At 45.0% G+C, this 14910-nt stretch overlaps 1 protein-coding gene across 3 annotated transcripts in view; it reads left to right on the forward strand.

The window, feature by feature from the left end:
* Positions 1–14910, forward strand: part of LOC308684124 (beta/gamma crystallin domain-containing protein 3) — a 57026-nt gene that overhangs the window by 382 nt on the left and 41734 nt on the right. For 2 of the 3 annotated variants that reach the window (XM_081355203.1, XM_081355201.1), the window contains exons 1-4: positions 1–101; positions 469–532; positions 3973–4262; positions 12241–14842. The exon at positions 1–101 is cut by the window's left edge. In XM_081355203.1, coding sequence (XP_081211329.1) covers positions 1–101; positions 469–532; positions 3973–4262; positions 12241–14842 — 3057 coding nt within the window. Of the gene's footprint in view, positions 102–468; positions 533–1002; positions 1263–3972; positions 4263–12240; positions 14843–14910 lie in introns of those variants that run through there. The other variant, XM_081355202.1, reaches the window with a different exon arrangement.

Consider the following 14910-nt stretch of genomic DNA (forward strand, 5'->3'; position numbering starts at 1 on the left):
TCCGATGTGAACACGCAGATGTCCTGGCACGAGGATTTCGCCAAAAACCTTTCCAGGTTCTTTTCCAGGAGTAAATCTGTGGACACGGAGGGGAATGAAAGGCTTGTCTCATTTTCTTCCTTCCTTCTATTTTTAGCTGTTAATCGACTGAAGTTTGTTTGTGCTCGTGAAGAAGTTTCTGTCGTCTGTGAGTTGTTTCATGTTTTCTCTGAGCCAATCAAACAATCACACTGTGTCTGTTCTTCTGTAGAGGATTTATTCGCTGTTTTTTTCCCCCAATGTCAAAAAATGGGCTGGAAATATTTCGAAGAAAAGAGTTATTTAATAGCTCAGGGTGTGTCAGTCAGTGTTCTGTGTGTCTCTGGAGAGAATCTGATATCCGTGGACAGTTGAAGCTGAAGGCAGTTTCTGTGTTTGTGTTGATTATCAATGCTTTGCATATTCCTCTGATTTGTTTATTTCCCACAGTGAGATCAGAGAGGCTGATGATGGATCTGCAGATCAAACACCTGAGCAGCACCAGAACACACAGGTGCCCCCTACACACAAGAGGAGCTTTCACTGTAGTGTGTGTGTGTGTGTGTGTGTGTGTGAGAGTGAGTAGCGAAGCAGACTGCAGGAAGGAGAAATATATAAAGATAGAAATATAGAACTATATGAAACACAAAGAATTTGCTGATTTTCTATCATAGTTAGTACTGGCTGCAGCTAAAGTCCTAATTGTTGGTGATTTTAATATACATGTAGATAACGAAAAAGATGCATTGGGATTAGCATTTAAAGACATTCTTAACTCTATTGGAGTTAGACAACACATGTCAGGACCTACTCATCGTCGTAATCATACTCTAGATCTAATATTATCGCACAGAATAAATGTTGATGCCGTTGAAATTCTGCAGCAGAGCGATGACATCTCAGATCATTACCTAGTCTCATGTAAACTTAATTTATCCAAGGCTGCAAAGCCGACTCCGTGTTACAAATATGTTAGAACTATCACTTCTGCCACTAAAGATTGCTTTATTATTAATCTTCCTGATCAGTTTCATCATCTCAGCATCCCGGATAGCTTAGAAGAACCTGATATTGCGACAGAAACTTTTAACTCTCTCTTTTCCAGCACTTTAGACACAGTTGCTCCGTTGCTCTTAAAGAAGATTAAAGAAAATAGTCCAACGCCGTGGTACAACGAGCACACTCGGGCCCTTAAGAGAGCAGCCAGAGAGATGGAGCAATACTGGAAGAAAACAAAACTAGAGGTATTTCGCATTTCATGGAAGGAGAGCTCGATTGCATACAGAGAGGCCTTAAAAGCTGCTAGATCTGCTTATTTTCCAACCCTATTAGAAGAAAATAAACATAATCCTAGGTATTTATTTGAAACAGTGGCTAAACTAACGAAAAATAATCCCAAAGTTTCCAAGCAGCACAGCAGTAATGGCTTTATGAACTTCTTTACTTACAAGATTGATAATATTAGACTCAGCTAGGCAAACAGTGTGCCATTAATACACTCCTTTATTTGACCCTATATTCTCAGTGGACAAAGAGATGCTTCCGGAGGTCATAGATCCTCTTTTTAATATCATTAATTCATCTTTGTCTCTGGGATACGTAGCAAAAAATTTTAAGCTGGCTATGATTAAACCGCTTGTTAAAAAAACACAACTTGATCGTACAGAATTAGTTAATTACAGGCCGATCTCGAATCTACCCTTTCTGTCAAAGATATTAGAAAAGGCGGTATCCTCACAACTATGTTCCTTTTTATAAAGAAATGATATCTGTGAGGATTTCCAGTCCGGATTTAGACCGTACCATAGTACCGAGACAGCTCTCATTAGAGTCACAAATGATTTGCTCTTATCCGATCGTGGTTGTGTCTCTCTATTAGTGTTACTCGATCTTAGCGCTGCATTTCATACCATTGACCTCAACATTCTTTTAAATAGACTCAAAAATTATGTTGGCATTAGTGGAATTGCATTAGCATGGTTTAAATCACACTTATCTGACCGTTATCAGTTTGTAGCAGTAAATGAAGAGATGTCTCATCGATCACAAGTTCAGTATGGCGTACCACAAGGCTCAGTACTAGGACCGCTGCTGTTCACTCTGTACATGCTACCCTTAGGAGATATCATTAGGAAACATGGAATTAACTTCCACTGTTATGCTGATGATACTCAGCTCTATATTTCTTCACACCCTGGCGAAACTTACCAATTCACAAAATTAACGGAATGCATAGCTGATAGGGGTGCAACGGTACAGATAGCCCACGGTACGGTACGTACCTCGGTTTTTGGGCCACGGTCTCGGTTCAGTTTCGGTACATTTTTTGTGCAGAAAGAGACTGCTATTTCATCCCAAAAATGTTTTATTTTTCTTATGAGCATAAACAGAATGTCACAGTAGGAAGAACATCAATGTATGGAATAAATTAACACTCTAGTCTGTACTGAACAACACTAAGTAATACAACCTCTTCAACTATCACTATATATGAAATACAAAATGTAAACAAACACACTTCAAAATATTCAAGTGGATCCCAATTCCAAACCTTGATAACTTGTATATGAAGTGATCAATGTGAAAGAAAAAGTGCACTTTTACCTTTAACAAACATAAATTAGCTTGTGCTTTGAATAAAAAAAAAGCAGAGCAAAATAATATTATAAAAAAATACTGCATTCAGGATACAAAGTGCAATGTTATTTACTCATCCACTATTGAGAGATTCTTGTGCAAAAAGATGAGTCTATCAACACTGTCGGGTGCAAGGCGAGACCGGTTGGCACTAACGATGTCCCCAGCAGTGGAGAAAATTCTCAACTTTTCAGAATGCCGCAAGCGCACCGTAGGTCACGTGACAAGAACCAACCAGAGCTCAGCTGATGGTTGCTTTAGCAACGACAGCCGCATCCGGAGCGCAACCGCCCTAGCGCTTTGGAAAAAGGAGAACGCGGCGCGCCTAGCGTTTTCTACGCGTTTTTAGGCGCGATATGTGAATGGCGCCTAAAGCAAAAACTAAAAGGATCAGCGCGAACTCAGCGGCAAAACCGAAGTCCCGCGGGACACGAGGGTAGATTGTCCCGTGCAGGGCTGACCGAACGGTCCGGGATTTTACCGTGTACCATTGCATCCCTAATAGCTGATATAAAAAACTGGATGACTAGTAATTTCCTACTACTAAATTCTGAAAAAACAGAGATTCTAATTATTGGACCAAAATCTTCTGCACGTTATAATCTAGAATACTGTCTAACACTTGATGGCTGCTCTGTTAAGTCTTCGTCGTTGGTTAGGAACCTGGGTGTGCTCTTTGATATAATCTTTCATTTGAAAGTCACATTTCTAGTATCTGTAAAACCGCATTCTTCCATCTTAAAAATATATCTAAATTACGTCATATGCTCTCATTGACATATGCGGAACAGTTAGTTCATGCGTTCATGACCTCAAGGCTAGCTTTAACAATATAGATTGTTTCAAAGCAGCTTTACAGTGATAATAGGAGATTACAGTAACAGAGATTGTTTAGGCTTTACAGCAGCTCTAGAATAAAATTATTGTCCAGATAAAGTTAGTTTTGATTGATTCACTTCCGTCGCAAAGATCATTAGTTATTAACTTAGTGGCCGCTTACACAACACAGTTCTAACTGGAGACAGAAAACTGTTTTCAGAGAAACGACAGAATAACAACTATGAAATGTCTTTCTTTCTTTCTTTCTTTCTTTCTTTCTTTCTTTCTTTAGCACTGAAGGGGTTAAGGGTTAGGGTGGGATGTACTAGGGAGGAACGTGAGAGAGAGGGAGAGAGAGAGATGGAGGGGGAGGGAGAGAGGGAGAGGGAGAGGGAGAGGGAGAGGGAGGAGGGGGGAGGGAGGGAGAGAGAGAGAGAGAGACACACATATGGTCACTGCTGCTACTGAAGGCGCCTCCCTCTCTCTGTTCTCTCTCAGGAGTCGCTACCATCTGACGGAAGCAGCGCGTCACACTCGGAAGACGAGAGCTCGACTCCTCAATCCGCCTCCACAGCACCTCCTGCAGACGGATTCCTCAGACGCCTGGGAAGCCTGTTCCAATTCAGCCGGGCAGAACCGGCCCGAGGACAGAGAGAGAGACAGATCGACACGGACAGCCTGATTACAGCAGAGAGAGAGACGCAAACAAGCGCAAACACACACAAGAGCGGAGGAAGGGAGGAACCGGTGGAGCCGTCTGTGTGTCATTCAGAGCTCACACACACACAGTAAGTCATATCAACGCCCGACCCTGTGTGTGTGTGTTTGTTTGTATGTGTGTGTTTGTATGTATGTGTGTGTTTGTATGTGTATGTGTGTGTTTTTGTATTAGAGCCTGACCGAAATGGATTTTTGGGGGCCGATACCGATATTAATGAGTAAAAAAAGACAGATATCGATATATCGGCCGATATTCTTTGTGTATATTATAGTACAGTACTTGTGTGTCCAAACTTTTGACTGGTACTGTACATAGAATACAGTATATACATAAACAGAATATATACTATATTGCCAAAAGAATTGGGACACTCCTCCAAATCATTGAGTTCAGGTGTTCCAATCACTTCCATGGCCACAGTTGTACAAATCAAGCACTAGGCATGCAGACGCTTCTACACACATCTGTGAAAGACTGGGTCGCTCTCAGGAGCTCAGTGAATTCAAGCGTGGGACTGTGATCGGTTGCCACCTGTGCAATAAGTCCATTCCTGAAATTTCCTCTCTACGAAATATTCCGTGGTCAACTATTAGTGGTATTATAACAAAGTGGAAGCCATTGGGAACAACAGCAACTCAGCCACGAAGTGTTATGCCTTGTAAAATCACAGAACGGGTCAGCGCATGCTGAGGCTCACAGTACGCAGAACGGTACTTGCCTGACTGCACTGTGCCGAGTGTAAGGTTTGGTGGAGGGGGGGTTATGGTGTGGCGTTGTTTTGGGGAGGGGGGGTGATGGTGTGGCGTAGTTTGGTGGAGGGGGGGTTGTGGTGTGGGGTTGTTTGGTGGAGGGGTGGTGATGGTGTGGCGTTGTTTGGTGGAGGGGGGTTTGTGGTGTGGGGTTGTTTGGTGGAGGGGGGGTTGTGGTGTGGGGTTGTTTGGTGGAGGGGGGGTTATGGGGTGGGGTTGTTTGGTAGAGGGGGGTTATGGTGCGGGGTTGTTTGGTGGATGGGTGGTGATGGTGTGGCGTTGTTTTGGGGAGGGGGGGTGATGGTGTGGCGTTGTTTGGGGGAGGGGGGGTGATGGTGTGGCATTGTTTGGTGGAGGCGGGGTGATGGTGTGGCGTTGTTTGGGGGAGGGGGGGTGATGGTGTGGCGTTGTTTGGGGGAGAGGAGGGTTGTGGTGTGGGGTTGTTTGGTAGAGGGGGAGTTATGGGGTGGGGTTGTTTGGTAGAGGGGGGTTATGGTGCGGGGTTGTTTGGTGGATGGGGGTGATGGTGTGGCGTTGTTTGGGGGAGGGGGGGTGATGGTGTGGCATTGTTTGGTGGAGGTGGGGTGATGGTGTGGCGTTGTTTGGTGGAGGCGGGGTGATGGTGTGGTGTTGTTTGGGGGAGGGGGGGTGATGGTGTGGCGTTGTTTGGGGGAGGGGGGGTTGTGGTGTGGGGTTGTTTTGGGGAGGGGGGGTGATGGTGTGGCGTTGTTTGGGGGAGGGGGGGTGATGGTGTGGCGTTGTTTGGGGGAGGGGGGGGTGATGGTGTGGCGTTGTTTGGTGGAGGCGGGGTGATGGTGTGGCGTTGTGGTGTGGGGTTGTTTGGTGGAGGGGGAGTTATGGTGCGGGGTTGTTTGGTGGATGGGGGGTGATGGTGTGGCGTTGTTTTGGGGAGGGGGGGTGATGGTGTGGCGTTGTTTGGGGGAGGGGGGGTGATGGTGTGCCGTTGTTTGGTGGATGGGGGGTGATGGTGTGGCGTTGTTTTGGGAGGGGGGGTGATGGTGTGGCGTTGTTTGGGGGAGGGGGGGTGATGGTGTGGCGTTGTTTGGTGGAGGGGGGGTTATGGGGTGGGGTTGTTTGGGGGAGGGGGGGTGATGGTGTGGCGTTGTTTGGTGGAGGGGGGGTTATGGGGTGGGGTTGTTTGGGGGAGGGGGGGTGATGGTGTGGCGTTGTTTGGGGGAGGGGGGGTGATGGTGTGGCGTTGTTTGGTGGAGGGGGGGTTATGGGGTGGGGTTGTTTGGGGGAGGGGGGGTGATGGTGTGGCGTTGTTTGGGGGAGGGGGGGTGATGGTGTGGCGTTGTTTGGGGGAGGGGGGGTGATGGTGTGGCGTTGTTTGGTGGAGGGGGGGTTATGGGGTGGGGTTGTTTGGGGGAGGGGGGGTGATGGTGTGGCGTTGTTTGGTGGAGGGGGGGTTATGGGGTGGGGTTGTTTGGGGGAGGGGGGGGTGATGGTGTGGCGTTGTTTGGGGGAGGGGGGGTGATGGGGTGGGGTTGTTTGGGGGAGGGGGGGTGATGGTGTGGCGTTGTTTGGGGGAGGGGGGGTGATGGTGTGGCGTTGTTTGGGGGAGGGGGGGTGATGGGGTGGGGTTGTTTGGGGGAGGGGGGGTGATGGTGTGGGGTTGTTCTTCAGGGCTCGGCCTCTTAGTTCCAGGGAAAGGAACTCTTTATGCTTCAGCAGACCAAGACATTTTGGACAACTTCATGCTCCCAACTTTGTGGGAAGAGTTTGGGGATGCTCCTGTTCCAGCATGACTGCGCTCCAGTTCACAGAGCAGGACCATAAACACATGGATGAGGAGTTTGGTGTGGTGGAACTAGACTCCTGCACAGAGTCCTGAGCTCAGCCCGAGAGAACAGCTTTGGGATGAGTTAGAGCGAGACTGAGAGCTTCTCCTCCAACATCAGTGTCTGACCTCACTAATGCGCTTCTAGAAGAATAATTCCCATAAACACACTCCTAAACCTTGTGGAAAGCCTTCCCAGAAGAGTTGAAGCTGTTATGGATGCAAAGGGTGGAGCAACTCCATATTAAACCCTACGGATCAGGAATGGGATGTCATTAAAGTTCATGTGCATGTAAAGGCCGACGTCCCAAAACTTTTGCCAATATAGTGCATATACATAAACACATCTTTTGCAATGATCACTCAAATGTGGTTATCAAACACTTATAATGATGTGACAAAGATATGTAATGGAGTCAGAGTGAATGACAGAATGAGATATATTTGAGCTGGAACCAAACTAGTTTGCATTGCATGTTCTATTCTATATTTTCTTCTAATACTGTAGCTTAATCTTCACTAATGACTTCAACTTTTTATTTAGAAATGTTGTATAAAAAATAACAATAAAATGAGTGTCACTGGCAAAACCTTATCATCTTCTATTATTAGTCGTATTTCCTCTAGTCTCTACTGGTGGAAGAAGTACTCAGATCTTTAACTAAAGTAAAAGTATCTGATCTGGTGAGACGCAATGCTACAAAGTAAATAAACAATGTCCCCGTCTTTTACTCTCACAACGAGCTTATCATACTCGTTTGCTACATTAGCTAGCTAGCCATGTTTCAAAGCTTGTCAGTGGAGTGGAAGCGAATGTGTGCGTATCTCACACCGTGTCTGAAGAGACCTCATCACTGAAGAGGGTCGGCTGGTGTCACTACAGTGACCTGGGTCACCAGTAGCAAACAATAGAGCGCGCTCTGCTGGACAGACTATGCAATTACACAATTTACAAGCATTTTATCTGCATTATATGTTCTATAAAAAAATGTAATATCGGTGGCATATCTGCATCATACACGCCGATACCGCTATATCTGCCACAGGCTCATATCGGCCAATAAAATCGCAGACCGATAAATTGGTCGGGCTCTATTTTGTATATGTGTGCGTGTGTATTGGTATGAGTGTGTGTGTTTGTTCATGTCCGCGTGTGTCTGTGTGTGTGTGTGTGTTTTCAACGTTTTGTTCAAAGGTTAGGGTTAGCCTTTTGTGTGAATATAAAAGCGATAGAAGTCTATGATTTACATGGCTAAAGAGAATGTGTGTGTGTGTGTGTGTGTGTCGAGGACACTGGTTTCTCTCATTCTTCAGTCCATGTGACTGCGACCCCTGAGGCCTGGCGCCTGCTGATGATGTCATCAAACCGGCCCTGAACATCCACAGTGCTTTTTCATTCAGAACGTCCTGCTGAAGGATGTTCATCACAGTAACTGGTGTATCTGCAGCTCCGGTGTGTGTTATCTGTTATCAGACGTGGTGTCACACACAGAAGCTGTCGATATGACGTATTACCAGATAAACCATCTGAACTCTGATGATTGTGGATCATATCTGCACTTTATTGAGCCGTAAACGTCTGCGCTGTTTCTCATTAGTGTGAGCGACGCGTTCCTGTCTCTCTCTCACTGATTTCACACACAGGTTTGAGGGAGTGTGTGTTGATTTGTTTGTACTTTGGGGACATTTTCAATTGGAAATACAATCAATAATGAGTTATTTGTGTGTATACCGTATCATATCTTCAATGTATCTTCACTGTTAATGTATTATGAACTTTTGAACTCTCTCCCTTACACAAAATCAACAAATATTTAAATATATCAATAGAACAAAATTGACCCACATTTAAATCTCTTAATTGTCTTGATCACTCGTGTTTGAGTGACTGCAGCACTGATGTATGCACTAGACAACACTATAAATACATATACTGTATTTATAGTGTTGTCTAGTGCATACATCAGTGCTAGATGTAAATCCAGAGGATCACTCGCCTCGTCATCATTATATATCGTCATATGCCCAGCACTAAAGCATATCTCACTCACTCATATCGAGAGTAGGACTTTCTGGAAAGATTCTTTGGAAGTGTGTATTGTAAAAAGTGCTATACCAATAAATATAACGGTAACACTTTACAATAAGGTTTGTTGGTTAACATTAGTTAACAACATTAGTTAATATGAACTAATAATGAACTGCACGTATATAGCATTTATTAATATTTGTTCATGTTAGTTTCAACATTTACTAATACTTTATTAAAATCTTGTCAACATTAGTTAATGCACTGTGAACTAACATGTATACTAACAAAGAACAGCTGTATTTTTATTAACTAATGTTAACAAAGATTGACAAATACTGTAACAAATGGATTGCTCATGGTTAGTTCATGTTAGTTAGTACATTAACTAATGTTAACCAATGAACCTTATTGTAAAATGTTACCAATATATCTTGACTTTAATGACTGGATGAATTTGTGGTATTTTGTGTGAGTAATCGTCGTCTTGAAGTTCATTGAATTTAAGTGAACAGAAACTGACATTTGGGGGTAAAGCATCATGTTGATGTGAGAGAACAGTGCCGGAAAAATAAGAGGAAAATGTATTTGCAATTTATTTAAGAGTTGGAGTATTAGGAAAGTGTTCAGAGGATTTCTATCATGAAATGGCTTTATTTACTCTGAAGCTTTAGAGTCCTACGGGCAGACGGATCTGTGGAGGCTCGTTCAGACAAGCCTGACGGACAGTTAATCAGCAGAAAGACAGCGCTGAGATCCACAGAGACCAGAACAACACCGACCCAGCAGAACTCATGCAGTCAGACGCCTCTCTATGAGCGCTTCAACAGCTTCTGCATTTCCATTTCCTCATTACACTAATGTGTTCCTCTCTGAAAAACTATTTAAGGTGCAGATAGTGGTGTGTCAGTTTCATGTTCAGTTTAACGTCCTGAAGAGAGAAACTTTCAGAAAGTTGGTCTGGCCTGCGTTTCCCAAAAGTAGATCGTAGGACCATCGACACCAACAGTCTCTTCGCCCAACTTCACTCACAATGCTTTTGAGAAACGCAGTTCTGCTTATTTGAGCCTGACATGTCAATTTCTGACTCAACTAATCGTGAGTTTGGGGCGGGGCTATCTATCTGTCTGACTGACCAATCACAGATTAGAGTGGTAGAGTGTGTGTGTGTGTGTGTGTGTGTGTGTGTGTGTGTGTGTGTGAGTATCAGTGAGTGTGTTTCAGTGAGTTTGAGTGAGTGTGTAAGTGAATGTGTGAGTGAATGTGTGAGTGAGTATTAGTGAGTATCAGTGTGAGTGAGTGAGTATTAGTGAGTATCAGTGTGAGTGTGCGAGCGAGTGAGTGAGTATCTGTGTGAGTGTGTGAGAGTGTTAGTGAGTATCAGTGTGAGCGAGTGAGTGAGTATTAGTGAGTATCTGTGAGTGTGTGAGTGAGTTAGTGAGTATCAGTGTGTGAGAGTGTGAAGTGAGTATTAGTGAGTATCTGTGAGTGAGTATCAGTGAGTATCTGTGAGTGTGTGAGTATTAGTGAGTATCTGTGTGAAGTGAGTATTGGTGAGTATCTGTGAGAGTGAGTGAATATTAGTGAGTATCAGTGTGAGTGTGTGAGAGCGTGAGTATTAGTGAGTATCTGAGAGTATGAGTGTGTGAGTGAGATTAGTGAGTTTCTGTGTGAGTGTGTGAGTGATTATTAGTGAGTATCTGTGTGAGTGTGTGAGTGAGTGTGTGAGTGAGTATTAGTGAGTTTCTGTGTGAGTGTGTGAGTGATTATTAGTGAGTATCTGTGTGAGTGTGTGAGTGTGTGAGTGTGTGAGTGAGTGTGTGAGTGAGTGAGTGAGTGAGTGAGTGAGTGTGTGTGTGTGTGTGTGTGTGTGTGTGTGTGTGTGTGTGTGTGTGTGTGTGTGTGTGTGTGTGTGTGTGTGTGTGTGTGTGTGAGTGAGTGTGTGAGTGAGTGAGTGAGTGTGTGTGTGTGAGTGAGTGAGTGTGTGAGTGTGTGAGTGAGTATTAGTGAGTTTTTGTGTGAGTGTGTGAGTGATTATTAGTGAGTGAGTGAGTGTGTGTGTGTGAGTGTGTGAGTGAGTGAGTGAGTAAGCAGTATGTCACTGTTGTTGGCTAATGAAGGTTGGAGTAACAAAAGGGAAAGACCTCTGAGGAGCCGTTCATCTCTCTTGCGTTTGCTGACGGTGTGCTGAAGCGTGTTGTAATGGTTATTCCATGTTGCACAGAACAGAAGCTGTAAGCTCGTCCACTGGGAATCCATGTTTGACAGGAAGCCGAGCTGATAAAACAGATTTATTCACTCTCGGTCCATGTTTTTTGAGTCCAAGAATAGAAACACCTCAGTTCTTTTATTGTCTTACTTAAGGTGAAACTTCTTATTTTAAATTCTATTTATATCACAGTTTGCTTGAGATCCAAGTGTCTAGTTAGAGCCTCCTGGGAAATATTAATATTGTGACTCTCTTAATAGTGACTCTCTTTCACATGATGCACATAACTGTAGTGTAGAATGAGCTGGAGATGCCTGATGAAATGTTCAGTATTTTCCACTTTACTTTTTCATTCATTCAGTTATGTTACATTCCTATATGTTTCTGTCCTGTCATGAGAATGTTTCGAGGGCAGACTCTAATGTGTCCATCTAATAAACGTTTATCTAATCAACTGCTTCCTTCGTTCCATCGCAGAGAACAAAGAGAAGATATGTTGTGTGCACAACACTGAGAATATTGCATCTAAGTGTTTACTGAGCCTTTATCATCAGTTTAAAATTCCAGTTGCTGTGTGAATAATGAGTTTTATTTAGTCCTCTACTCCAGTCCTCTCATTCGATAGCGAGTACCACACCATTCAGAATAACCAGTACTGTCTGTTCATCAAATAAAGCAATTTAATGGCTTTAGAAGACTTGGAATATAATGCACTAAAACTTTTGTGGTCGATTTTTTTGAGCTTGTTAGTTACAACAATGGGTAACGCACAGAATCGAATTTGGATCGGTCCCATACTGATCGATACCTGATCTGACAGTCTGTATCGGACTGATACCGATACTGGGTATCGTATCACCGCATCTTTAATCTTTATTCTTTAATAATGTTTAATCGTTTTGTAATGGGTTATGGTATGGTTAAATCTTTTCTTTACTTTTTTTACTTTGTTTTTTGTACTTATTTGCATTGTACAGTACCATTGTGTGATGTTTCTGTATTGCGTCCACAGGCAGTAGGTGCTTTTGTGTCTTTTGTGTAGATTGCTGCTTATGAATATTGAATGAGTATAATGTTTTACTTTCTGCTTTTACATAACAGCAATATTACACACAGAGAGCAATACAAATGTCATGAGTGTGTGCTTTAATATATCTCAAATATTTGGTTGTCTGTCCTGTTTATGTATCCATTCGTTGTGTGTGGAATTGTGCTGGGATAGCTTTACTAGTGTCTCTTTGTCTTTCTTCTGTTCAGACCTCAGGAACAGACCGAGGAAGATAGAAATGATGCCGTAAACATCAATGCCAAAGAGCGCTCGGAGGAGAAGAGACGTCATGACCTAGCCTGTCCTCCTGTGGTGACTTATGGCACGTACCGTGGATTGAGGGAAGTCAGGAAACCAAAGAAGAAGCATCGAGTCGAGCTTCACTCGCCCATCTCTGAGGGAGAAGAGGCGACTCAACCCGACAGCCATGAGGACAACGAGATCTCCTCTTCCTCTGCTAACACAATGAACTCTGATAGTCAGGAATATCCCACTGCAGTAAATCAAGCATCTCCTTCAACGACACAACAGATAGAGGACGGATTGACCCAGAGTGACTTATTAGATGACGTTCCTACTGTTGAATCTGGACTAACTCCAGCCCTCCAACTCCCTCATGTTACAGACTCTGACCAGTTGCTTACCTGCATAGATGTCTACAGAATTCCTCAAGCAGCAGAACCAAGCCCGTTGAATGACCCGGTTAACCGCAGACAGGAGCATCTTGCCCAGGGTGTTGCGTTAGAGGCGGACACCAATGATCTGACACTATCAAACGCACAATCAAACTCTTACACAGTCCATCACAACACACTCCCCATTCCAGAACAGAGCTCAGAGCAACCAAAGCCATCAGTAATCGTAAACAGAACAGATGATATAGCCCCGGATTCTCAGGCACACCAGCGTCCGGAGGAGTCCAAGCTGAAACGGGCTGTGGTGGATTCTGGAGTAGATGAAGAAGTCCTGCGTTTGGAGTCTAAAAAGATGGTGGACAGCATCCTGACAAATGCTCTTGCTGCCCTGCAGAAGATGGAAGTATCTGAGACGGAGCATGGCGTACTGTTAACCTGTGAACTTCATGAAGGCTCAGAGGCAGTGCTGTTTGAAGGGTTAGATGGTCGTAGAGATGGAGGCACTGAAGCAGAGCATCAGTTTCGTGTGATGCTGTCGGACCAGACGCTGTCCGTTGTTCTGGAAGAAGAGCTAGCAGGAACCTGTAGGTCTCCACCCTCCTCAGGGTACGAGTCCATCGCTGGCTCCGACACTGACATCAGGGGCATTGTGGGACTGAACTCCGAGCTCACCACTACCTGTGCTCCAGTCGGCTCTCAAAATGAGAATCAGACCGTTCTTGAATATTTAGTTAAGGAAAAAAATGTGGATGTAACTGGTTCCCGTAAGAGCAGTGTTGCTGATGACGAGCCATTATCCCAAAATCTCCAAAGCCATAGGGATGTTGTTCATAAAACAGACTTCAAGCTCTTCCTACCTGCTTTGACAGAGGAGTCTCTCTCACGAGAGCAACACACTGGTGACATCTCCGCATGTAAAGATAAAGGGGGAAAGAGACCTCAGGATACAGCCAAAGACAATGCAATGAGCAATAACAACCTGAATGGTTCCTGTGACACCTCCATCATCACTCCTGCTTCAGCAGAACATCAGGATAGTCTTCAACAAAGCCAAACTCTCAGTGTAACTCTCAGTGACCACTTTAGCCACAGTCTTGCATCGGACACAGCTGATTCCGATATGATGTCAGAAATCAAAGAACAGCCACCAGCTATACGAAGCCATGAATCTGAGGAGACCGAAGCACCTTATTCAGGGAGCCGTCAACAGGAACCGATCTCTTGTTACTCTAGCGCTGGAACAGATTGCAGTGTCCAGCCGTGCGTGACTGAAGTCCAGCGCTCTGGAGGGCAGCACCATCCTTCTCATTGGGTCTCAGTCCGAGCGTTTCGCTGTGACGTCACCGATGACCAAAGCCTGAGTCCCGCCACACTCGAGGAGCATCTGAAGCCAGAGCTCAGTGTGAACCCAGGTATATCAGCCGTGTCTGTTTCAGGCCAGAGAATTCACCTCGACCCCATGGACAGTTCCAGCAGAACTGCGGCTTTCGCTCCCCATCATTCCCGATTTCACGATCTCGACCTCCACCAGGTAGACGGAGGCTTCGCCATCATCAGCGAGGAGGAAGAGAGTGACATGGTGTTCGTGAACGACACCGGGCCCATGCACAGTCCCAGCACGCGTCGAGCCAAAGCATACCCCTTCTCCCTGTCCCCCATCTACGAGGAGGAGTGTGTGCGTGAGGAGGCCGTGGGCCGGGAGACGCTGCCCTTCCCCCCAGTGGCCGAGGAGGAGCAGAGGAGCGTTGAGCAGCCGGCCTCCTCCATACTCTCACTCCTGCAGTCCGTCAGCGAGAAGCTGCAGTCCAGTGTGATCTGCAGTTCAGCCGAGGACTCCTCCAGCGCCTCTCCGACAAGCTACCGCTACTCCCGCGGAGACGACAGTGAGGAAGATGACGAGGACTCCAGCAATCTCCTGAGCCGCCAGCTCACCGGGGCCGAACCGGAGCCGAACGCTGAGCAGGAGCACAGCTCAGATACTGATCGCACTGCTAATGACGCTCCGGAGAGAATACAGGAGCAGCAGGACTGGGATGGCACACTGGGTAATATTGCAAAGAATGCCAATACTCCTTTCTATCAGTACTTGAAATCCAGACTAATGCCATCAGGTGATGAAGAACCTCAAGACATTAAACGCATTGTGTGTCGTAGTGGATGCAACGCAATGGTCAGGGTAAGCAGAGTAAGATTTTAGTCTAACATGAGATATGTCTATATATATATATATATGTGTAAAAAAAA

The sequence above is a fragment of the Scardinius erythrophthalmus genome (genome assembly GCF_964197995.2).
Source record: "Scardinius erythrophthalmus genome assembly, chromosome: 23".
In the NCBI taxonomy this organism is placed as follows: domain Eukaryota; kingdom Metazoa; phylum Chordata; class Actinopteri; order Cypriniformes; family Leuciscidae; genus Scardinius; species Scardinius erythrophthalmus.